Genomic DNA, 26,196 nt, shown 5'->3' with positions numbered 1-26,196 from the left:
TTCTGTTGAACTGTAATAAGTATAAAAACAAATTCAGCATGGATACATTGGGATGCAAATATTTCCATTAAATTTCTGAGCAAAACTTGTGCTAGAAATTATATCCCCCTATGGAATGTATGAGTCTCCCACCTGAAGAAAAAAAATTGTGTCTTTCCTATCTGTTTGCTAAGCACTTTATCACAGTATCTAAACTTGTCAAATACATATGATGTAGCCACTATGAACTGTCTAAAATAAATCAGAGAGGTAATATGAAAAGAAAGCAACTTTATTTTATGTTCTTGTCTTGTGTTGGTCCAGATGAAAAGAATGACTCCAGGGTCTGACATATTTAATCTAGTCTTTGGAAGTGGTATACTTCCACATGCCAGAGGTCATTTCATGTAAAGCTTACAAGTACAGTAGTTTTGCTCTTTTAAAATACTGCCGCTAGTATATTGTTCTATAGCATACCCAATGTTTGGCTAGGTATTTTTTTTTCTATTTCCTTTCTGTGAAAAAAAAAACTTGGTAAGCATAAATCTACCCCAAACAAAACTTTCATTTTTGTACATATAGGATTAATTTGTAGCCCACAATCATAATCTGAAATAGTGGTACAATACTGGGGAAGAGCGAATTCAAATTCTTCAAACCCTTCAAAGATGTAAAGAGCTTGCCATCTTCATTTTGATAATGTTTACTAACAGAATCCATGGCCCCAACAGATGTAAATTTTGGACATTTATGTTTTCCTCCCATCTCATCATTTTTAAATACTATGTAGGAAGGAACTGGTGAAATCATCTTCCTTGGTTAAGTATCACATGACGAAGGAAGCTCTACGAAATTCATGGGGTCACCATAATTCAAAAGGCAACCTTGAAGTCACATATACATACACAGTATGATTAAGAGTTATGAGAAAGATTTGATTGTATTTTGGTTAGACCAAATAATAACATTGCCCTAAACTGTGGACTTTGTTAAATACCTTTGATGCCTCTCTACAACACATGTTGTAAACTGTAAGCATAAGGGTATCAGCTCTGAGCAGAAGATTTGATTGTGTCATTTTCTTTTTCTCCTTCAGAAAACTAGAAGGAAACTTGGAAACATGTGGTGGGCTTGCCCATACATAAGTAGATTTTGGAAACAAAATCATGAGAATATCTGTAAAATTCCTAATATAAGATTCAAGATGACTCCAGAAATCTACCTGCTAATTATGATCAATTAAATTAAAATACATTACAGAAATACAAGATAGAAATAAATACTGGAAAATAATTTTATACATGGTCTCACTGGCAATAATCCTCACAGTACAAAGATGGAAATCTCCAGTAATTCCAACTATAGAAGAATGGATGATCAAACTGTATGATGCCATTGAAATGGACAAACTAACAAGATCAATAGAAGACATTTATTCAGATGGGAAAGAATTGAAAGTTTTTTTGACTTTTTGTAAAGAAAAATGGAGTTAACAAAGATAACGAAAGACAGGAACATATTAAAAACAAATCAACCTTTCTAGGTAATTATAAACAAAACTACACAATAAAACAGAAAAACAGACATAAAAATAACATAAAAAAGAAGGTGAAGTCAAACAAATTAAGAATAATTTACCTCGACAGATAAAACAAAAGGAAAACAATTAATTATGCTTGAGTTTATATATAACATAAACTAGCTAAATCAAGATATTTAAGGGGGGATGCATATTATACTATTATATATATTATGTTCAAATTAAGCAACATTTCTGTTTTTGTCTATTTGTTTGTTATTTTAAAGGAAGAAATTAATAAAGATTACATAAAAAAAACCTAGAAGGAAACGAGCAAACCATGAGAAGACCATAAGGATCTGTATACAGCCAGATAATTTGTATAACAAATATATCTGAACTGACTTTCATTGGGAGTGCAATATTTCAACCTCCTTTGGAGGAAAAAGCACTGGTATTTTTGTAGTTTCAATTTTACTTGCTTCTGTAGAGAGTAAGTAAAGGAAAGCAAAATTCCTGGTATGGAACAGATCCTGTATCTTTGGCCTGGTAGAAACAGGGGGAAGTGCCATCCTGGCCCTATTTCTAGGGTTTGGGAGCACGCAGCGACCACAAGCTTCCAAATCCTAGTCCATACAAATGCCCCCAGTATCTGTACATCGTGGCGCCAGTCTTGCATCATCGACACACAACAGTGTGTCGATGGCACACTCATTGCGTTGGCCGCGCACACCTAAAAGAACCTGGTTTTTCTGGGTTCTTTTTGGTGCAGAGGGATGCCATACAGTTTGGCTGCTGCTGCAGCCCTAGGGAGAAAAAACGGGCACTTCCAGCCCACCCTTTTGGAGTGGTCTGTCGAGCCTCTTAGCCTCATATCAGGTCTCCAGTAGCAGCCTAAAACTAAAACTTCATGTTACTCTGCTTTCTTCTCTATCTCCAGCTACCTTTCTATGCACTTTCCTAAACTTCTTGCTTCATTCCTTCACTCACAAATGTGAAAACACTTCTTCAGTTTAGCTGATATGTGGAGTGTTTCACCTGCCTCAAACAGAAGTTTTCCCATTTCAACACTCTAGGCAAATACTTTTACCCAGAAACCACCCTCTAAAAAAAGTCACAAAACATGGTTGTACTGGTTCATAAGAGAGAGAGAAAAGATTGTGGCTGTCTGTAGACCAGTGTTTCCCAAACATTGGTCTTCCAGATGTTTTGGACTTCAACTCCCATAATTCCTGATATTTGACTCAAATGGCTAGCCCTTTTGGGAGCTGAAGTTTAAAACACTTTGAGGATCAAAGTTTGGGAAATGCTGCTCTTATTGTCTGACTTTGCTGTTCCTTTCTCTGTCCCCTAATTTTGTAGCACCTAGCTTGATGAAGAATTCTGAAAAAGCTGTGTACCATTTTAGATCATTCTAATAAAAGCATTGTCCAACTGTGCATTTTGTTTTCAGTCTCTAACTATTAGCTCCCACACACTGGTCACTGCCACTGAGAAATGTTAAGACTATTTTGTCAAACAACGGACTCTCATCAGGCATTTTTTTAAAGCAAAACTATAGCGATAAACATATGTACAGTAATTGGACAGCAAAGTGAACAACATATTCGAGTGCAGAGGAGGAGGAAAGAAGTATTTCTTCAAAAATAGGCTGTTAGGTTTTTTAAATAAATAAATAAATGCTTGTTCAAAGGAAATAGGAATCTTGCAAGCCTACACACAATTGAGTAGCATTGTGCCCAGAGCTCTCAATCAAATAAATATGTTTTTATCTGCAAAACCAACAGATCTTAAAAGCTAAGATTTTTTAATGGTATAAGATTGTGTGGATTGGAGTCCACTTCAACAGATGCATGAAGTGACATTAAAGTGAGAGCAGACTGTTGTCAACAAAGCCTTATGCCATTATAAAAACAGCAAAACCCTGTTTTTATAATGTTAGAAGACTCTCTTTTTTTGCTTTTGTTGCAATAGCCTAATAACTCTGAAAGCTATAGAAGCCAAGCAATCAGATACCCATGAATTCAATGCTATTTTATGTTTACCAAATGATTGCACAAAATCTGTGACAAATTTGACTGAGGTCCAAAACACACTGCAGAAATAATCCAGTTTCAGACTGTTTTAACTGCCCTGGCTCAATGCTTGGGAATCCTAGGAACTGTAGTTTTGTGAGTCATTTAGCATTCTCTTGTCAGAGAGCTCTGGTGCCACAACAAACTATAATTCCCAGGATTCCCTAGCACTGAGCCAGGGCAGTTAAAGCAGTCTCACACTGGATTATTTCTGCAATGTATTTCGGACCTCAGATACATTCTCAGATACAACTAGTTTAGCAATCTGGACAATCAACTTATGTGCCTTCAAGTTGTTTCTGACTTAATGTGATCCTATGGTGAACCTATGAACAAGAATTGTTCACAGAGGGGTTGCCATAGTCTTTCTCCAAGGCTGAGAGAGTGTGCTTGCCCAAGACCATCCAGATGGATTTGAACCCTGGACACTAGTCATAGCCCTATGCTCAAACCTCCCCACTACAGTGGCTCTCTAGATGGTCAATACCACACTAAAATTGTTGGAAGCAAAGAGGCATCAACACTTGTATAAAGTGAGTGAGGGAGCAGGGAGTCCAGGTAATGGCTGCCCTTTGTTTCACTCTCTCTGTATCTTTATTTGTTCTAAACACTCAAGTCTTTTGCTTCCCTCTTACCTCCAGACATCACTTGCCCTTGTCTCTTGAGAAGTTAGTCTCTTTGTTGCCTTTGACTGGGAAGGGAGTATCCATGGGCTCCAACTCCAACAATAAATATTGGCTTACACCCACACAAGAGCCAACTTTTAACCAACTTTTACATCTTTTTCCTATTTCATTTCCTATCCTAAAATGGAGTTGCCAATATAAAGTTTTCTCTTTTTTTCCTACCTTGCAAGAGCATCCAGAGAAATTACTTCCATTTCTACAAAGATCTACCAAGATCATATTAAGCTAGCCCTGCTGCCCACTTACCATAGATGTCAAATATTTTTGCAATAATTTCCCCTAAGTTATGTCTTATCACAATTTCAAATATTGTTACAATAATCAGTTTACTTGATATGTAGAGTTATTACTTTCAGTGTAAGAGAAAAATGTCAGGCATTCTTCAAAATACCAGTGTTGACTTGCTTGGTCAGTGATTCTATTTAATGATGATAATGATCAGAGTTTATATTTGCAATGCTTTAAAACATTTCTGTAACTAGGGCCCAGTACATACCACCCCAAAAGGGTGGGCTGGAAGTGGCTGTTTTTTCTCCAGAGCCAAACTGTGCGGTGTCCCTCTGCCCCAAAACGAATCCGGAAAAAAAGTTTTTCTTCAGATGCCACATGGACTTCACAAGTGCGCCATTGGTGCACTTGTGACTTAAGCGATGCACAGTGACACCTATATGCTGCATGTTGCTTATGTCATGATGGTGGCCCTCGTATGGACAGGAGTCTACGTTTACGCTGCAGCCGTGACGTCCTAGGGTTTTGAATCGCCGCCTGGATGCTGCTTCTCGGTGGTATGTACCGGGCCTTATTCTCCTGTTAGTGTTATGGGACTCCATGGTGGAAACTCTTTCAGTGTAAACATTTAATATTTAAAATTCAGGAAAGAGTTCAGTGTTTAATGTTTGTATTCTCTTTGAGTCTCATTTAAAGTTAGTTATTTTTGTTATTTAATTGTTAATTTGATTTAAGTGTACATTAATTACCTTGAAAGAACTCTGTCTTATAAGTGAAAGACTGTTTTTTCCAGTGAAAGCTGCCTGTGCTTTGAGATCTGAGGAGAAAATTCTTCTACTGTTCATGCCACTTTCAGAGGCATGTTTGGTCAGCAAGGATGTAAGTGAGAGGATCTCCTTCACAGAAACAACCAGGCTGAGGAAATCTCTTGCAAGAGAGGCTATGCTGGCTTCTTCCCTGTTATCCTTCCAACCTCCCTACTCAGGCAGGCCTTAAACAATGTCTATTGCTAAAGAAAGTCCTTTTAATAAGTGTTGTTGTTGTTGTTGTTGTTGTTGTTGTTAAGCTTTATTTATAAAGTGCTGTAAATTTACACCGCACGGTACAAACAATCAATTAAAATGGATAAAATAATCCTGCCTATGGCATACATTCTATGAAAATAATTAAACATAGTACATATTAATACATATTAACATTCAAACAATAAAATATAGCTGATGACAAATTAAAATAAAATTGGATAACAATCATGTCATGTCTGGGAATGCTTCCATGAACAGTATTGTCTTTAACTGAGTTTTGAAGCTGATGAATGGTGCTTGTGGGGGAAAGAGGTTCCAGGAGTAAGGGGCAGCAAGTGAAAAGGGACAGATCCAAGATGGAGCAGTAAAAATCCTAGGCTGGGACAGCAGTCTTTGATTACCAGAACAGAGTGCATGAGTAGGAAGGTAAGGAGAAAGAAGCTCTGATAAATAAGGAGGGGCCAGGCCATGCAGGGCTTTAAAAGCTATCAACAGAAGTTTATAATGAATATGGAAAGGGAGGGGGAGCCAATGGAGGAGTGATAATAAAGGAGAAATGTGATCGAAGAAGTGAGCAGACATGAAAATGTATGAAGTTGAATGCTGGACAGAAATTAAAGGTGAGAAAGAGGAAGCCTTGCCAGAAGGAAGTTACAAAAATCCAGTAACAAGACCACAAGAGTATAGACCACAATCTTGGCAGTAGAGGCTGAAAGAAATGGTCAGATTTAGTGATATTATAGATATCTGCATGCCTTGGCTATGGCCTGAATCTTGGGGATACACAATAAGGAAGAATAAAAAATTCATCCATAAAAACAGGAAGAGTTCATCCACAGAGACAGGAGGTAATGCAGAAATTTTTTTAGTCAAAAGTGATTGAAGATTAGTAGAAGGTGAAAAATCAGGAAGAACAATCTCAGAATGAATAGTAGTAATTGTGATGGTGAAATAGGTAGCAAAATCATTAGGAGAAAATAATGAAGAGACAGGACGAAGAGAAAGTTTTAGCAAAGTCTTGAAAGTGGAAAACAAATCCTGCGGGTGCCTCTCATTGGCACAGATCAATCATTTATATTAGTTCTGTTTCACGATAGACAGGGAACATGAAATGGGAGAAAAAATAAATTTATAATGAATAAAATCAGCCCTCTCCTTGGACTTTTTCCACAACAGTTCGGCTACTCAAGAACAAGAACAAGTTGAGAAACCCAACTGTGGGAGCAAGCCAGGGCTGAGGTCTAGTCATGAAGGAAGCTGCACATACAAATAGATTGGCAAAGCTGTTAAGAGCTGAAGAAAGAGTGGAGTTAAATAAAGACATTGAAGAATCAGAAATCCCCAAGATTTAGAGAAGAGAAAGAAGAATCCAAGGTCTGACTGAGATGGTCATGATTAACAGACTGAAGACCACGAAAATATCGTCAAACAATATGACAAGGGGGTGGAATATGAACAAGAGTAAAAGAAATTAAATAATGATCATATAATGGAAAGTGCCATGTTTTTTTAAAAAAACTGTTTAATGCTGTTGTTATTCTAATGTGCCTTCAAGGTGGCCCCAGCTTATGGTGATCCTAGCATATGCTTTTCTTAGCAAGATTTATTCAGAGGAGGTTTGCAACTGCCTTCCTCTTAAGCTGTAAGAGTGTCACCCAGTCACCCAGTGATTTTCTATGGTATATATATAACAACCACATAATGACCACTCCCATACACTAATGACATCTATGCCCACAATTATTTGATTTTATATTTTAATATTTTATGTAATTTTAATGTCAAATTGTTTAATTCTTTTTAAGGGGGTATTGTGTATATTATATTATTGTATGATTTTACATGTTGTTAGCTGCTTTGATAGTTTTTACAAAAAGGGGGATATACATAAAAGTTTTATTATATTATTTATTACAAACATTGATCTCCCAGAGACTTAGGGACTGTAAAGATGGTTCCAAAGGAGCAGCTTGCCGCTGCCCCTTGGCTTGCCTGATTGGGGTGCAGCAACCGCATGCTGCAGCCCTGATCCAGCGTTTTTCTGCCCCCAAAAGAAGCAGCAAAATGTTGCACCTTTGGGGGGAAAAACTGCTTTTGCTGCTGCTGTGGCACTTTTACTGCATTTTTTTTTTTTTTGACACAACATGTCTAAACACTGTGCTGAAGAAATGCTGTGGATCCACCTGCTGTCTGGTCGGCTTGGCAGCTTCCCAGCAGCTTGGGGGTGGAGTTGGGGTGTGAGGTGTGCAGTTGCAACACTCCTACTGTACCCTGATGCCAACCCTTTTGGCTGGTCTGTACAGCCCCTTAGTCCAACCCTCAAACAACTTACACCACATAGGATTCTTTCATTTTTAATTTGCTGTACATTTGACAATTAGCTTCTGGGTGCAGTACAAGGTGTTGGTTATTACCTTTAAAGCCCTATATGGCTCAGGTTCAGGTTCCTTGCGGGAGTGCCTCTCCCTATATAATCCAGTACGCACTTTCAGATCCTCTGGGGAAGACTTTATTGTAGCCACAGAAGACCAGATTGGCTGCACCTTCCTAGAGGACTTTCTTCTCTGCTGCTCCAAAACTGTGGAATGACCTACCAGAAGAGATCCGCCTTATCATCACCTTAAACACCTTTAAAAAGGCTGTCAAGACAGATCTTTTCTGGCAGGCCTTCCCTGACAGACCACTCAAAGAAAAAAATAAAGAAAGATAGCCTCATCCACTTTCAATCTGCCCACTCCATCCTGTTTATTTTAGGCTATATTATTGATGTAATTTTTAACTGTTATTGAATTTTACTATTTGTAATGGTGGGAAGGTTAGGGGTTAATATATGTTTTATTATGTTTTTATGCTTTTTTGTATTTTTATCTCTGTTCTAATCCTGCCTCGATCTGCAGGGAGAGGTGGAAAATATAAACAAATCCTATTATTATTATTATTATTATTATTATTATTATTATTATTATTATTATTATTTTGTACCCATTATAAATCATATTGTGAGTCTAAGTCTGAAGAAATGGCATAAGAAAAATTAATTGATCTTTAAAAAAAAATTGAATAAATAAATATACACAGTCAGCCCTACACATTTATTGGAGTTAGGGGCACAGGACCCACATTAAAATGGGTGCGGGATGCAAATATCTCTAGCTGCCCTTAGAGATTTGATTGAGGATGGGTCAGAGAGTGTAGATGGGGGCTCCAGGACCACTGTGGTCACTGGCGGGCTCACTCCAGCTTTGGATATGGAGTCCTGCACCTGTCTTTCCTGCCTCTCTCTCCTGAGGCAGGGGCACATATGGAGGGGCCAGCTGTAGAGACAAGAAAGAGTCCAGGGCAGCTGGGGATGGCCCACAGAGAGGCCACAAGGGGCACACAGGGAGAAGACTCTCTTCCTTCTCTCCTCTGGCAGGTGCTGCTGCTACCTCTGCCTGCTACCTGGAGAAAGAGATCAGGGTTGGGTGAGCAGGCAGGTGGGTAGAGTGCAGCGCAACTGAGGGTACAATACAGATGGATGGATGCCTGGTGGACTAGTGGGTGAGTGAGACACAGGCTCATTCTGAGGGCCATCATTTGCAGCACCAATGGTAGCAGAGGTGAGAGGGGCAATGGAGAGTCCTCAGGAGTAATGAAGGTTCCTCATGCCATGCATCCAGCTGCCTGCTCATCCATCTACTCACTCTCCATCCTCAGCAAACATGAATATTTAAATCTGAGATAGTTAAACCCACAAGTGTGGAGGGCCAACTGTACCTATAGTGTCAACTAGGTATTATTTGTGAGATAACAAAGCAATTTCTGAAGCAAGACCACATCTGCTAGAATCAAACATAATCACCATCCATTTACATACAGTCCACATGACCAAGGTATTTATTTATTAATATAAACACTGTATCTAATCACCCACCTATGTGCAGGTATTTTACGGCTTCCAGCAATCAGAATAACATCACAGAGTTGCTGTTGCTTCAGGTAGCTTTCCATTTTCCTGAAGGTTTGTTCAGCATGGTGTACAGCCTGATAAAACTCCTCAGAACTATTAGGGTCCATATCATATTGAGATGGCAAAGGTAGGCTACCTGCTGATAACCTGTAACCCCAAATATGGGGAGAAAAACAGGGAGAAAAGAGGTGTTATTATATGTCTCCATGAGAAATGACTTAAGCATGCAATTTTAAATCTGTTTCAGGAAGACTCAACATGCCTTTTCTCATTTTTACAATAGGGAAACCTCTTTGGAGATTATTGCACACATTTAATTCTGCTATTTTCCCAATGGGATAAACGGACATTTAACTTCAAAGTGGGTCTTACTGCATTCTCCCGTCTGCAGCCCATCTGCAAACTGGGCTTATCCTGCAGCTTTTCAAGGATGGGATCATCCTTGAAAAGCCACAGGATAAGCCTGGGTTGCATAAGGAGAACAGGCCTATGTGTAGAAACAGAGACACACTTTCTCTCCCTTTCATTATGACAGATAAGTGAAAGTTAGCTGCAGCATCACTTTAGTTCAAAATCTCATATTGTTCCACAGTGCTACTTCTCCTCATTATCCCTGCTTTTCTTTCCCACTTGTCTTTCTCAGCTCCAGTATTCCTTCCTCCTTTATCATCTTGATCCAGTGGGTTTGCTCTGCTTTGTGCTTTTCCCCCTGCTTTATTTATTTATTTATTTATTTATCAATCAATCATCTTACCTTACAACTTGGTGCTAATAACCCACCCCTCTCCTCACTGTCCCTATCAGGTACAGTGAGCCCTTGGTATCCAAGGGTGAGTCAAAGCAACCATGTGCAAATTTTGCACTGAATAAGTCCCAAATTGCAATTAGGGTTCAATAACTACATGGTGTTCAAAGAGTGTCTTGCAGTGGGGGAAAACTGTTAAAATTGCTCATTGCTTCCTTCAAAAAGTAAAAAAAACTTAGTGAAGAATTACACCCCTACTTTACACGTACACAACAACAACAACAACAACAACAAAACAACTTTGGATTTTCTTAGATTATTTGTACTGAATACAAGAGTACACAGCCTTCAGAACAAGGTGGTTAGTTCATTATTGCTATTTTTTACCTTTCTCCCTCACAGAGCTCTTATGCCTCTAACAGAGGTAACACATGCAGATATTCAGCAAGTATAGCCTTCTCAGGGTTGGGATCTCATAAATTCAATGATATTTATAGAAGTATTCATTCACCATTTAGCAAACAATTCATTTGTTCTATTCAAGTTGGAGCTACCAGTATGATTCAAGTTTTTACCCAAAAAATGGGAGCAAATGGGAAAAGGTTGAGGTTGTTTTAAGGATTACTGAGCAACTCTAGGCAAAATGCTATTTTCAATGGTATTGAATTCTGTTTTGAAAAATGACCCTGTAGACTATGAGCTTTTTCACATTTGTTCCTTTTTCCATGTGAAAATTGGCTTTTCTTTGGTTGGAATCTGTCTGGAAATATGATAGCATTTTTCATACATTTTATTATAATGTGAATAGAACAGCATAGAGTCACACTTTAACCTTCCTGCACAAATGTCCTTTCACTATCCCTCCATCCTGCCATCTCCATATTATTTCCTTTCCCTTTTCCATATTTACATATAGCCTAGGAATTTGGAACATGAACATAAGCCATCGAACCATGCAAGCATTCCAAGTCTTGGGTTGAAGGTGTGTTTCTTTGTTTGTTTGTTTGTTTTATTCCTTCTGCTATTTAAACATTTGGAAACTGAATGGATCAGTTATTCATAAGTACCCATCCCTTTCTCAATGGTATGCTTCTCAAAGATTTTCCAAGATCAGAATCAACCAAAAGTTAATCATACTGGAGGAGTGAGTGTTAGAAAACCTCACTTTCACCCCATAACTGACACTCTTCACTATTCATTTGGATGAAAGGCCCAAGTACAGATTTCAGGTTTTCAATTTGGAACAAGACTGAGACAGGATTATAGCATTAAAGAATAAAAGTTGGGAGAGAATCAAACAAACAAAATCCCACCAGCACTCCCAATTCTTTTCTGTAGGCAAGATAACAAGAAAACTGGTTATGAACCATAATTGAAGGGTTCAAAATCTCTTTGCCTACTCCTTACAGAGCCTCTCTATTAAGATACAACTAAATGTGTATCTTAATAATAATCTCCCTGTTTTGCCTCCCCTCTTTCTTTCTCTCTTGATTTCCTTCAACTTCTTTTGTCCATTCTTCCATTCATTCTCACTTTCTACCAAAGTCTTCCATCTTCACATCACTTCTCAGTTCTTATTCATCTGTTCAATGCCTTGTTCATCAGGTTTCACATATAACATGCATATCTCTTCTCCCTTCTCATATAACTCACCTTCCTCCTGCACCTTCCATGGCCTTTTAGTGGCTGGTTTAGTGTTGGAGAAGCATCTGGATATCTCCCTGTAGTAAAATCAAACTGCAGACTTACCATCCTTTCCCAGAGGATGCCTTTGTTATTCTGACTTGGGTATAGGAAGATAACCAAATGCTTTTCCAATGCCTCCCATATACCATCAGCCACTAAATGGCTATGAAGAGGGGCCCACTGAAAAAAGATGAATTCTCTTAAGGATGTGGTCTTTGTGTGAGTGAGATTACAAAGTCTTCCCTGCAGCAGCAACAAAAGTTCAGTATTCATATTCAAAAGTTTAGTTGTGCATGTGTTTGTCTTAACTGGATGCCCACACATTATTCAAAATAAATCAGTTATTTATTTTACTGTATGTATATATTTTCTGTTTTAGACTGATGTATGTAGACACTGCAGTAGTGAACATTAACATGTGGGAAACAGACTGGTGGTTTTAGAAAAGTATATTTGTTTTCCCTTCAGAACAGCAGCACATATTATACTAAACAAACAAATTTTGTCTTGGAGCTGAATAAACCATATGTTTCAGCTTGCTTGAAAAAGTGAAAGTAACAGGTTTCCCTGACATCTAGATGAAATCTGTTTGGCGAGTTCTTCAAGGAAGATATATTGCATGAAACTGTTTTTTGTCTGTCTGTCATGTTATATGCTTGGAAGTCCATGTGTCAGGACATTTTTTCAGTTTTATAATAAGTTAAAAGGTGAGTGGTCCCACCTTAAAATAATATTAAAGACAATAAGAATCTTCTGAGAGTGGTTCAGCAATGGAACCAATTGCCTAGAGAGGTGTTAGTGTCTCCTGCACTGAGCTGGGGGTTGGACTTAATAGCCATGAGGCCCCATCCAACTCTAGCATACTAGGATTCTAATTCCATGTGGATTTTATCTACAGGGATTCTTTGAGTTTGGGGCCTATATCACATTAGAACAGTTTGATGCACTTCTGTGGATGGTTGAAAAAATGACAAAGAAGTAAGAATAGACCCTTTACTCTCGTCACCTAAAGACATGTATTCATCCTAAACTAAGAAAAGAGCCACCCTGTTTCCAACTTGTACAGATGTAAATGGCCATTATAAGATTTTCATTGCATGTGCATCAGTTCTATTTGCAGTTTCCAATGGATGTGTGGAGTCTGGAACAGCACCAACGGGCAAAATACTATACAGCTCATTTTAACTGATGTGAATATGTGTACAAGATTAATTAATGTCAACCAGTCTATTTATTGTGAGACTTTGAGAAGGAGAAGGGAGGAGGAGGAGGAATTTTTGAGTCTCATCGAGTCAATGAGTCAGAGCTCCTAGAGAAGCAAAGAAATCTGCTTCTCCTGGATTCTTAAGTTTGCACCTTGTTTATAACACCAAGACATCACTGATCGCCCTACACAAATGCTGACAATGAGTGTTGTGAATCAATGAGACAACATTACACTGATACTGAACAAATGGATTTCTCTTAGAAAAAAGTATCCCCATCACCCTACTATCCCATCAATAGCAAAACAATGTCCACAATGGTGTGTATATATCATTTCAGCTGCACAGGCACAAGAGTTTAATTTCATTCTTTTTAAAAATGTGTTTCACTTTTTAGTCAATGCACAGCAGAAAAAAATAGCTACTGAAAGGTGATTAGATAACAACTTTCCCTTCTAACCAAATGGTCTGTCATTGTCAGCTTTTTGTAAAATCAGGTGTTAATATAAGTCTGATATCCACATAAATTCCTTTATTTTTGACAAGACTACACATTATCTAGAACAAATTTATGTTCTGTTTTGACTGTGATATGACCACCCATCTATGTTCTAAAATGATTCCAGTTGCTATGTATGTTTTTTAAGAAGTACATTTTCTTATTGAGGAAACTTATATTGGAAGTGGATACATTTAATGCATTCTATATTCAATGTACAACTCCTTTCTTATCTAATTTGTATTTCTCAACGAGTTGATAATATGGAAACCAGGCAATTTCATGACCTTCATTGTGCAATCCTTCTCTAGTTTTAATTCTGAAGTTATTTGTTGAGTCTCTTTCCAAGATCTCAGAGTATTTTAACCATGGACTAGTGGTTTATTATCTCCGTACGGTACAAGGTTTCAATTGGGGATACCCATAGTGGCAGAGCACAACATAGATGTCTTTTATATTTCGTCCAGATTTTGCCACCACCAGTGAATTCGTATTGGATTTCCCTTAACATACACTGGGACTTATTAAGGACTTCTAGTTCTACTTCTTGCTAATCTTCTCAAGCATCAACTGAGCTGGGACACATGTAAAGGAGTGTTGAAGTAGCAGATACTTTTAAGGAAGTATTTATTATACTTAAACAAAACAGAGCAAAAAGATATAAATCATGCAAGGTCCTAAGGGCCTTACAGGTACAATATGTGTAATTTCAAAAGTATTCATTTCATGCAAGCAACCAGAAAAATAATAAATAAGGCCTAAACATTCTAATCTGCTACATTCTCACCTAACTGATATAGTGATGTAATATGCTGGTCTTGATGACTTTGAAATACAGTGACAGGTCTTAGCTTAGCATAGACCATCTGCCTGAATTATGCCTTCTTGCTATAGGCACAACACTACCGTTTTCCTAACCTGTAAGACTAACTAGAGGGAGACAATCCCATCTCAAATTCTCACTGTGGAAACCACTAACTGCTGAAGCCTCTGTCTGCCTCTCTCTCTTACTGTCACTCTCCAATTGTTACCTGGTCTCAGAGACTTTTTCTCTTAGAAGCTTCCAGAAGAACTCTTGCTCCTGCTCACTGATTGGTCAAGTGAGCCTTCTGTCAGTTGTGATGTCATTACTTATTTGCATGTGCCTTCCTTATAACTTACACTTATTACCTGGCAGAAGTCTTCCAATGACTGGAGGCCCAGCCATTACAACTACAAATCCCAGAATTCCATAGCATTGAAATGGCAGTTAAATGCAGTGTCAAACAGCATTAATTCTACATTGTACATGCAGCCCACCTTGAAACAACAAACCAGAAAGTTTCTTGCACAAAAAAGATTTGCATTCCCTCCCCTCTGAAAACTAGTGAAGTCCTTTCTTATCAAGACATTACATTTTCGCAGGAAAAAAATTAACTACAGTCAAATCTATTTGATAGTCCCAACTAGAGTCAGCTCAGTGAATGAATAGAACTTATACAAGTGTTGATTTTCCAAGTTGCCTCCAATCCCAGGCATTCTCGAATGATACAAATTATGCAGACTTATTTGAATCAGCTTCAGAGTAGGAGACTACTATGGTCACCCTTGGATGACCTTCGTCTAAGCATTGTCAGGGGGAATGTGCCCCTGCTGGTGCTTTTGAACCTCTCAGTGGCATTCAGTATCATTGACCATGGTATCCTTCTGGAATGCCTGGGGGATTTGGGTATCAGAGGCACTGTGCTCCAGTGATTTCAGCCCTACCTCTTGGGTAAGTTCCAGATGGTGGTGCTTGAGGATAGCTGCTCCTCAAAAAAGGAGCTGTTCTATGATATACCACAAGGTGCTATTCTATCCCCAGTGTTATGAAACTGCAGGGCGATATCATCTGGAAGCATAGGGTGGAGTGATATCAGTATGCTGATGACACCCAAATATATTTCTCTATACCTTCAGATACAGCTTCATCTCCTCTGTCTTTTCTGAATGAATGCCTGGAGAATGTAATGGTCTGGATGAAGAAAAATAAATTGAAGTTGAATCCATACAAGACAGAGGTGCTTACTGTCAAAGGTCCTACTTGGGTTTGGATGTGTGTTAACCAGTCCTGGATGGGGTTACACTCTCCCTGAAAGACCATGTTTGCAGTTTGGAGGTGTTTCTGGATCCATTGTTCCAAATGACAGTTAGGATATATATGACAGCCAGGAGTGCTTACTATCTGCATTGGCTGTTACACCAGCTATGTTCCTACCTATCTCTGGAGGACCTAAAGATGGTAGTGCACATACTGGTAATCTCAAGGTTGGACTTCTGCAATGCACTGTTTATTGGAATACTTCTGTACCAATTTTGGACATTTCAAATGGTTCAAAACATGGCAGCCAGATTGATTACTGAGACATCCAGGAGTGACCACATTACATCAGTATTAAAATCACTTCACCAGCTGTCAGTTTCTGGGTAAGGTACAAAGTGTTGGTTATTACCTTTAAAGTCCTACATAGTTAGGGTCCAGGTTATCTACAGAATCACCTCCTCCCATATAATATGTCCCATACACTCAGGTCCTCTAGCAGACATCTACTCCAGTCAGCAAGGATCTGGCAACCCTCAGCCTAAGGACCTTTTCTTCAGCTGCCCCTAGACTGTGGAATGACCTGCCATAAGAGATTCAACAGCTGAGTATGCAGTTTGAACTTAATAGAGCATTAAATCATTAAACAGTGGTCTGTTCTAACAAGCTTATCGAGATGATTTTTAAATTGTGAATTTAAACTACTAATTTTAGATGTGGACTATTTTAATATGTGTATATTTTATGTGTCCTTTAAAATTGATCTGTGTTTTATAAATTAATATAAATGTTTATATATTTTATAGTATAAAAAATTACAATGTCAATTACATTGAAGCTAAATAGACAAAAGAGTCTTGGAGATGAAACTGACTGCCTCAAAGGGGTGGTTTGAAGCTGCCTCTGACAAAGCCAGATTGGGGCCATGGCAGTCACATGCTGAGGCCCCAATCTGCTTTTAGCAGCTCTTCCACAGCCCTGAAGTGGCTTCCCAGCATGTTGGGGGCTTTTGTAACCACCACAGCCCCAAGATGCTCGAAGGACAGCCCATGTGTGTCAAAACGCTGCACTCTGAAGCTACCTGGATGGCAGTGCAAAGGGGCGTTCTATTTCACCCCTTGATAATCAATCCTGAAATCACTCACTCTCGTCATCTTCCATATCCTTTTACTTTTAATCATACCATTTTTCATACCCCTTCCTTCTCAAAGATTTTCTGGCTCAATCAACCTGGGTTGAATATTTCTTGTATATAGAAGTTATACTGTCTTTAGTTATATATCTTATCATTTGTCACTAACATTGAAAAAATATTAATAATAGTAACATAAAAGAGATCTATCATCTTCAATTTACAGCCTTCTTTCCTACTTCTTATAGTTTATTTTGAATTCAGATTCTATGTTATTTCCTCTATTTACAGTTTTAGCTCTTATTTCGAAGGGTTTTCTGGAATTTTCTCCCACAACATGATTATATTGTTTCATTTATCTTCACATTTTTGGTAAGGTTGTTATTTAGATGGGTTTTTAAAAAATTTTTGTTTATTATTGCCATATCTAACATTTTTATAAACCAGTCTTCACTGCTGGGATCTTCTGTTCTTTCTACTTTCTGGCATATATGATTCTCTCGCCGTCACCATATAAAGAAAGTTTTCCTCTATCTCCTTTCTAAATTGCCACCTATCCTGTCAGCATATTTACAACTTTGGTGACATTTTAAAATTGATTTTTAATGTTTCAGTTATTTTCTTGTATATAACTTTCCAGAAGCTTTTTGCCTTCTCTCATTGCCACCACATGTGATAGAAGGTACCCTCCTTTTTTCCACATTTCCAGCAGGTGGATTTGGACTTTTTTTTTATCTTTGTTAGTTTGGTTGACATTTGATACCACCTATGGAAGACTGTACAATAATTCTCTTTGAGGTTGTTCCATTTAGTAAACTTCAAGTTCTTATTCCAGACTTCAAACCATTCTTCTAATTGAATTGGTTTGCTGATGTTCCAGGCCCAGGACACAGTATTCGTTTTCACTGTTTCTTCTTCGTTTTCTATTGACATGAATAATTTATAAATTTTTGTTATCATCTTTTTGTCTTCAGATTGTAAAAGTATGTCCATTCCGTTTTGCCTATTTTTATTCCTTCTAATTTGGTATCTCTTCTAATGTCTTCTAGCAATTTGCAGTGAAGAAATCAATGCCAATTTAGTCCTTCTAGGTTTTGTTCTTCTCTTATCTTTAGTTGATATTTTCCATCTTCCTTCTTTAGTAACTGTTTCCATGTTAACCACGTCTCCTTATCAAGGTTTTCCCTTTTGTGGAATGCTTCGTGTGGCAATGTCTAAATTGGAACTTTGGGGCATATTCTCAAGAGGGATTTCCTCATGTAGTGGTTATTGAACTCTTTGTTGGCATTCAGCTTATTATAGCACAGAAAAGCATGCTGAAGTATAAAATCCACTCCTAATTTTAACAATCTCTTATTCTCTAGCATGATCCATTCTTTAATACAACAGAGTGCACATGCGTGGTAATATATCTTCTTATTTAGGAGTCCCAAACCAACTCTGTTTCTACTGTCTTGTAAAGTTTTCCTTTTGATTCTCGTTTTTTCCCCATACCATGTAAAATTAAAAAGTTCTTTGTCCCACTTTTGGAATGGTTTGTCATTAGTTATTATTGGTATATTTTGGAACACATAAAATAGTTTTGGCAGTAGACACATCTGGATCATGGAGATCCTGTCTAATAACAATAAGCTCAGTTTTGTCTATTTCTTTAGATCTCTTTTAATTGTATTCCATACTCTGTTATAATTACTGTCAAACAGTTATAATTTTTTCTTTGTAATTAGTAAACATAGGTATTTTACCTTATCCACTATTTTCAGACCTGATCTTCCACTTAATGTCAGTTCTTCTTCTTTGTTCAGATTTTTGGTGAGATTCAGCTTTTGGACTTGTTCACCTTGATTCTTGACATCTCTCCAAATTCCTTTAGCAGCATCATTAATTTGATGATGCTCTCACATGGACCATCGAAAAAGATCACTAAGGGCCTAGACAGACTGGCACTTTGTGCTCACCTGGGCCCGAAGTAGGGTTGTGCAGGGGCTGAATGTCTACATGCTCAGAAACTCTACCATGTACCCTGGGCTCTATCTTGGTGCGTGCTCGCACAGATGGTGCACACCATGATGACATTGCTCATGATGGTGCTGTGCATGCGAGCATCATAAGGGTGCATCATGACCCTTATGGCACCCCTGTAATGCTGATTTGGGGGCTTCTTTTTCCAGTGGGTTGGGGGCGTAGCGTGCAGCTGCCACGTCCACAATCCAGATCGTTCTGGGGTGGCATGGAGCTACCCCTGAATGGGCTGTTTGTACAACCCCACAGTCATCTATAAATGCTTTTTGTTTATATGATTCACCCTGGATTTTCAACCCTTTGATTGTTTGGTCCTTCCTGATCTTCCTAGTTAAAACTGCAAGGATTATTATGAACAGAAGTAGGGATATATGACAGCCTTGGCATGTGCCTTTAGTTATCTCACATCTTTTTAGATTTTTCCCCATTTACAAGGATCTGAGCATTTTTACTTTGGTTTGTTGTTGTTGTTGTTAATTTCCCTTGAGCCAATCTCGACCCATGGGATCCTGTGGATGAAACATCTCCAAGACTCTCTGTCCTCCACTGCTCTGCTTAGCTCCTGTAAACTCATACCCATGTTCTCCTTAATAGAGTGCATCCATCTAGCATGTAGCTTTCCTCTCTTTCTACTTCCCTTCACCTTACCTAACATTATTGGTTTTTTCCAATGACTTCTCCTTTCTCATGATGTGCCCAAAAGTACAACAGCCTCAGTTTTGTCATCTTGGCTTCCAGGGAGATCTCTGGCTTGATCTGCTCCAGGACCCATTCGTTTGGTGTTTTGGCTGTCCATGAGATCCTAGGCACTCTTCTCCACCACCACATCTCAAATGAATTGATTTTCTTCCTATCCACTTTCTTCACTGTCCAGCTCTCACATCCCATACATGGTAATAGGAAATACAATGGCTTGTGCAATTCTCACTTTTGAGTTTAGTTGCATATCTTTGCATTTTAGAATCTTTTCTAATTCTTTCATAGCTACTCTTCCCATTCTTAATCTTCTTCTGATTTTCTGGCTGCAGTCCCCATTTCTATCAATATAATAATAATAATAATAATAATAATAATAATAATAATAATAAATTATTTATTTATAGCCCGCCCAATCACATGGAATCCAGGTGGGTTACAGAAATAAAAATACATACAGAATATAATAAAAATTCAAAATTAGCCCCTTCTCGCCTCCTCACTCCCTCCAGGCTGTAAGATGACAGTTGCATCAATGTTTATCAATGTTTGATCCCAGATATGAGAACTCTTTATCACTTCTATTTCTTCATTGTCTAGGCTGAATTTTTCAAGATTCTCCATTGTCATTATTTTTGTTTTCTTTATGTTCAGCAATAGGCTTGCTTTTGCACTTTTTTCCTTGATCTTTCTTAGTAGTTGTTCCAGGTCTGGGAGGTTTTCTGCTAGTAGTTATAATGATGCCACTGTTATTATGAGTAGATACTATTAATTCACTTAAGAAAGTTCTCTCTCACCTCCATCTCTGATAAAACCTGTTTCATAAATTCCCATCTTTGATTACCAAATGCTATTGTTGTGTCCAGAAAGATCATTGCCAACTTCTTTTCACTGTATTTTCTGTAAGATTCTATTATATCCAATACTGTCCTTGTGTTATTCTTTAATTGTCTTCTGGGGAGAAAACCAGATTGAGCTTAATGTATCCAGTTTATTAATATTTTCTTTAATCTCTCTGCCAGTATTGTTACAATGATCATATAATCTATATTTAGCAAAGAGATAGGTCTGTAATTCGAGACCTCAGTTGGATCTTGGTCTGCCGTGTGCATTAAGGATATCATTGCACTCTTCCAAGATTCTGGAGTCTCCCCATGAGAGGCTTTCTGTATTGTTCTGAATAGTGGCAATGTTAATTCTGCTGCAAAGACTTTGAAATATTGAGATGTGAGTCCATCTGGACCTGGGGCTTTCCCGGGGTTCATCTTCACTGTCACCTCCTCTAAAATTGATGTGTGTTTTGACTGATTGGTTTTAACCTATGTTGCTTGTTTGTTAATTGCTATTGTTCCTTGTCTTGATCCATGGGGAGAGGTGGGTAAGAAATAAATGTGTTGTTGTTGTTGTTGTTGTTGTTGTTGTCATCATCGTTACAATTAATCATTTGTTCTTCTCTACTTAGGCCCATCTATTGAAATAGGATTAAAACATGAAGTAATCTTAGGGTGTTATTGTTGTTTTTTACATCATACTTATGAGGAGGTAATTAGTTTTGATTATATAATTCTCTTGCTAGTCTTTTAATCCAGTCTATTATGTTTTGAAGTCTTTTTTACTGCTTTTATTTGTTTGTTTTAACTAAAGGGAATAATGAACACTTAGGAATAGAAGAACATTATAAAAACTAACACTCAGTACCACCTAGAGATTTCTTCAAATCTTTTATTTTAAACAAATTTGAAAGGAAAGGATGTGCCTTTCTTTTCACAAGAAAATCATGAACTACATGAAAATGAGGAAAACTATGCCGGTGCTGAAAGGCCTGTTTTCTCCCTGTTCTAGTGTTGTCTTGTTCAGATGATGCATGGCCCAAATCCCAGTTCTGGTATGAGTTAGCTGGATGATGTCCATCACATTCTGCACTCAAATGAGAAAATAACACCCTTAAAATGCTTTTTAAAAATACACCCATAATTTTTAAATAAACCTGGGAAGATCTGGAACCCTCAATTCCTGTGCTGCAGCAGCTGTCTGCATAGGCATCTTGCTGAGCCAACTGGTGCACCCACAGCCATTGCAAGTTGCTCATTCTAAGGTCAGAAGTGAGCAATCTGTGGCAGATGCACTGGGTGGCTCTGTAAGATGCTTACGCAGACAGCTGCTGCAGCAGACAGCTGTTGTGGCATGGATACACAGTTCCAAGTAATTGGGGCATGTCAGGGCAGCTACAGAACCAAGATTCTCTGGGCTGCCCCCGGACTATCCTAGCCCATGCAGACATGGCCCATGCCACACAACACTTTATCTCTGAGAACAAGTAATCAGAATTTGGTCTGTCTAACCCAGCATTGACTACTACAGTACAATGCTATAGAATCCCTGGGGTTTCAAAGCCAAGTCCATCACATCTTCACTGTCTGATATTTAACAATGAGGGTATTATTATTATTATTATTATTATTATTATTATTATTATTATTATTATTATTATTTGTAGATAGTGTTTAGCAGTTGTAACACATGCATCTCCGAGAAGGATTACTCAAATTTATTTTCCATTGTTAGCTGCAGTAACAGCAGAATGTGGATGGGTGACAGTACAATCCTTTCTGCATATCTTGTCTAGTTCCTTTTCAGCAGTTGCTCCTAGACTCTGGAACGACCATTTTATTGGTGTAATCCGGTTGAATTTCAAGTGATTAAGCGAAAAATAATAATAATAATAATAATAATAATTATTATTATTATTATTATTATTATTATTATTGAGTAAAGTAGACCTGTGAATGATATATGGCTCCACCAGAATACAGTGCACCTGCGTTATATGTGGCTTTGAGCATATGCTCAAAGCCGCGCGGGGCATGTGGAGGCGGCGCGTCCCATTCACATGAACAGGGTGTGCTACCATGGCATGTGCCCTGTGCATCACCGCTGCCGCGTCGCCATGGGTACGAGCCCCATTCACTTGAATGGGGCTTGAGCATCCGCGTTTTTTCTCTTACACAGGGGGTCTGGGACGGATCCCCCGCATAAGAGAAGGGTGGACTGTACTACACATTTCAGCAAACCTCTTTCTTGAAAAAAATGAATCTGCATAAAAGCAATAGAAGAAGCTTTCCCCCATGAAGACAGATACAAGTGAACAAGTATGAAACAATGCAATATGAAAAGTTTCGAATGATCTGCAAATTTTAGGTAAAATTAAAGAGACCAAGGGCTCAGTGGTAATGTACATACTTTCCTTATACTGATTGAGTCTCCTTTATTTGAAATGCTTGGGATCACAAGTGTTTTGGATTTTTAATTGTTTTGGATTTCACAATATTTGTTTATATATAATAATAATAATAATAATAGTTTTTATTTCTATCTTCCTGCCTCTCCCGGTGGATCGAAGCAGGCTCACAACAAGTTAAAATGACAATTACAATATAACAATAAAACCACAGTTTAAAAACAGAAACATATAAAACATAAGGAGCTAAAACCATAACAGCAATCACATATACCTTATACACATAGTCTGAAGATAATTTTATAGACAATATTTTAAATATTTTTAAATGATTTTTTAAATAATTCCGTATATGAAATAGTGTTTGTCACTATCTCAGCCAACATGTGGACAATTTTGGATTTTGTAGTATGTCTGATACTGGAATTCTGCAAAAGGGATACTCAACCGTTTATATCCTTCAAGACTAAGCCGCAGCACCTCAAACTAAAATTATTTCAGGCAACTAAAATAAGCAATTATCTTTTTCTGTAACCTTTGAACCCCATTGCCAGTTAGAGTAGACTGAAAAATAGAAGCAGTTTCTTATGTTGTTGTTTTTTCTTATAATTTTCCCTTTTCCTTTTCTATGAACAAACATTTTTTTAAAAAAATACATGTATAATTAAAACTGTTCTTTACCATGAAATTACTATGCCAGTGTTTGTATCCTGACAAGAATAAATAAATTCTAAGTCTGTAACACAATATAATACAATAACATTTAAGTTGAAATATATTTAGTTAAGACATTGCTGGTACTGTAGCATGGATGAGAAGTTCTGACCAAAGTTTCATTTCAAGTCATGGCTAGAGATGGAAAGAGAGCTGTGGCTTCCTGACATTGTTTTGAGCCACTTTCCAATGCAGTTACATTAGCAAAAATACACCAAGCAAAGAAAATGATAAGCTCAGTGTTAATACTGATCATATCTGCTGTGCATGAATATTTTACAAGCTATCTGGTTGTTGGTACTTAATTATATTTCTGTTTTTCAAAATTACTTTAATACTGCAAAAAATAATTCTGCCATTAAAAATGTTAGGAATTTCATTAATCATAAATTGCACTGAACATTAAAACAATGAAAGCAAAATTTTGACTCCAAGCTGTTTGTATATTTTCACTAAAACAAATGCAATTACAAAGACCTTATTTGAAAATGTTCACATTTAGGGACAAGGAATATAACTTGTTTGCCTCATCTTGTTCAGTATCTGTTCTGGCACTTCAATTCACAACAACAATTTGTCTCCACACCATATTTCTCATACTCACTATCTGGGGTTGTGATATGTTTACAAATGATTTGAAGACATGTACACACACACACACACACACACGCATACACACACGTACATACACATGCACACACATGATGTACAGGGATGTACTTGTAATTAGAACAGAATACTATTGAAATCCAGAAATGGGTCAACATGACTCAACATTAATTTCAGTAAAGTTGACAGGAACAAGATATAAAGTATGTCATAATACTGCTTTAAAAATAAGACCTAGAACAGTGATGGTGAACCTTTTAGGGGCTGAGTGCCCAAACTGCAACCCCAAACCCACTTATTTATTGCAAAGTGCAATGTCCCTCTGGCTTTCTACTAGCAAACTCTAGCAAACTCTGTGCTGGGGCGATAGCACATGTGCCCACATAGAGGGCTCTGAGTGCCACCTCTGGCACACGTGCCATAGGTTCGCCATCACTAATCCAAGAAGGTACCACCATCAGACTACAAGTTGGGATCAGTCTTGCAAAGCCTCCATGCTACCTCTCCCTTACTCCTTACAGAAGGCATTGTAATTTGAAGAGCGGGGGGCTGAGGGGAGGGGGGCTTTTACCTTTTGAAGTAGGGTTTAAGAAAATCAAATAGCAATAAACTCAGAACACTGGGACGATATACTGGGTGAGTAATATAAGGAAAAAGTTCCCAATGAAAAATAAAACAAAGAAACCTAAATCCTACAGTTGGTGCCAACTAAATGGTGTTCATGACATCAATAGGAACTTGATAGAGCAACATTTATGTAAATTTCACTGATACAATGGCCCTACTCTAGTTGGGACTAACAACTTGTTTCATACTAACAACTGTGACCCACCTGTTTACATTTATTTACAATATTTTTCCTTGTTTCTTTTCTACAGTCACATGAGGTAAGTTACTCTTCTCATTTTATAGACATGAAGTTGAAAATCTGAGATAATGAATCAGTTAAATAAAGTCTGAAGCAGGCCTTAAAACAAGATAACACTATTTCTCATGCTGCTTTAGTACAGTTGTAGGATCTCTTTCAACCTAGAACCAGAGTTTGAAAAAGAAAAGTTGCAGTTTAAATAGTAAGGATGTTATTCTGCTGTGATTCTAAAGATATGTTTTCCTTTTATTTCATTATGGAAGAAAATCCTTTAGATATATTTCCTGGAAAAGGCATATTCTAACATTATACTTTTACAGTGGTACCCCGGGATACGAATGCGCCGGGTTACGAATTTTTCGGGATACGAAAAAATCCCATAGGGATTTATTGCTTCGGCTTACGAAGGTTTCTTCGGGTTACGAAAAAACCGCGGCGCTATTTTCCGCCACCGGAGGGCAGCAGAGAGCTATTTTTCCATTAGCGCCTATGGGAATTCGGCTTACGAAGGTATTTCGGGTTACGAAATTAACCGCGGAACGAATTAATTTCGTAACCCGGGGTACCACTGTATCTGATCAAAACTACCCAACAGAACCATCCTGAATATATGGATTTTATCACACTGGGAAAATCAGGGGTTTAAATGGGCATTATGCAGTGATAGTCATGCAATCACAGGAAAGATTTTCACACACCATAGCGATTAAAGATGACTTATCCCAGGAATAACTAGAAAATAACTAGCAAGCAATGGTCGCCCGCCTCGCCGGGCAGACCGTTTTGCCGCTGGAAGCAGCTGGACTACAGTGCTCTGGGGCTTGCTCGGCTCCCTATTGGTGCGCAGGGGCGGAAGGGGCGGCCCTTCTGCTCCGCGACGCTGTGGGAGCCGGTTTCGTTGGTGCGGGGCTTCCGGTCCTCCAAGGCTGCCCATTGGTGGGCTGGGCCTTGGAGGCAGGGCCCCACACAACATGCAGGGAGGGAGGGGCCTAGGCCTATATAAGGCCGTGTTGCTGGCCCCTTCCCTCAGTCGGTTGCTTGGCTTCGAGCAGAGCGGAGACAAGCTGTGGAAGGGAGCAAGTTTTGGTGCTTCTCCTGCCCGCCCACCCACCGCTGTTGTTAGGTGGTTTTTAGTCACAACTTGGTGGCAGCATAGGCCAGGATCTGCTCGTTGTGGTACCAGGGCTATGGAGCTCTGGTTTGGGAGTCAATAGGTACCCGGGGGCGAATAGGGCAGGCGTTTGGCCATTGCGGGGGCCAGA

General features: G+C 38.3%; 1 protein-coding gene across 1 annotated transcript in view; it reads right to left on the bottom strand.

Moving 5' to 3' along the window:
• The window catches only part of KLHL1 (kelch like family member 1), a 217,498-nt gene that overhangs the window by 170,820 nt on the left and 20,482 nt on the right, over positions 1-26,196 (bottom strand). Inside the window, exons 2-3 of the mRNA XM_042458664.1 lie at positions 18,735-18,745; positions 9,426-9,593 (exon numbers count right to left, since the gene is read on the bottom strand). Coding sequence (XP_042314598.1) covers positions 9,426-9,593; positions 18,735-18,745 — 179 coding nt within the window. The remainder of the gene's footprint in view (positions 1-9,425; positions 9,594-18,734; positions 18,746-26,196) is intronic.

The sequence above is a fragment of the Sceloporus undulatus genome, chromosome 3 (assembly GCF_019175285.1).
Source record: "Sceloporus undulatus isolate JIND9_A2432 ecotype Alabama chromosome 3, SceUnd_v1.1, whole genome shotgun sequence".
Lineage (NCBI taxonomy): Eukaryota > Metazoa > Chordata > Lepidosauria > Squamata > Phrynosomatidae > Sceloporus > Sceloporus undulatus.
Note: the sequence above shows the minus strand (reverse complement) of the source record. Positions and strands in the feature narration are given on the sequence as shown.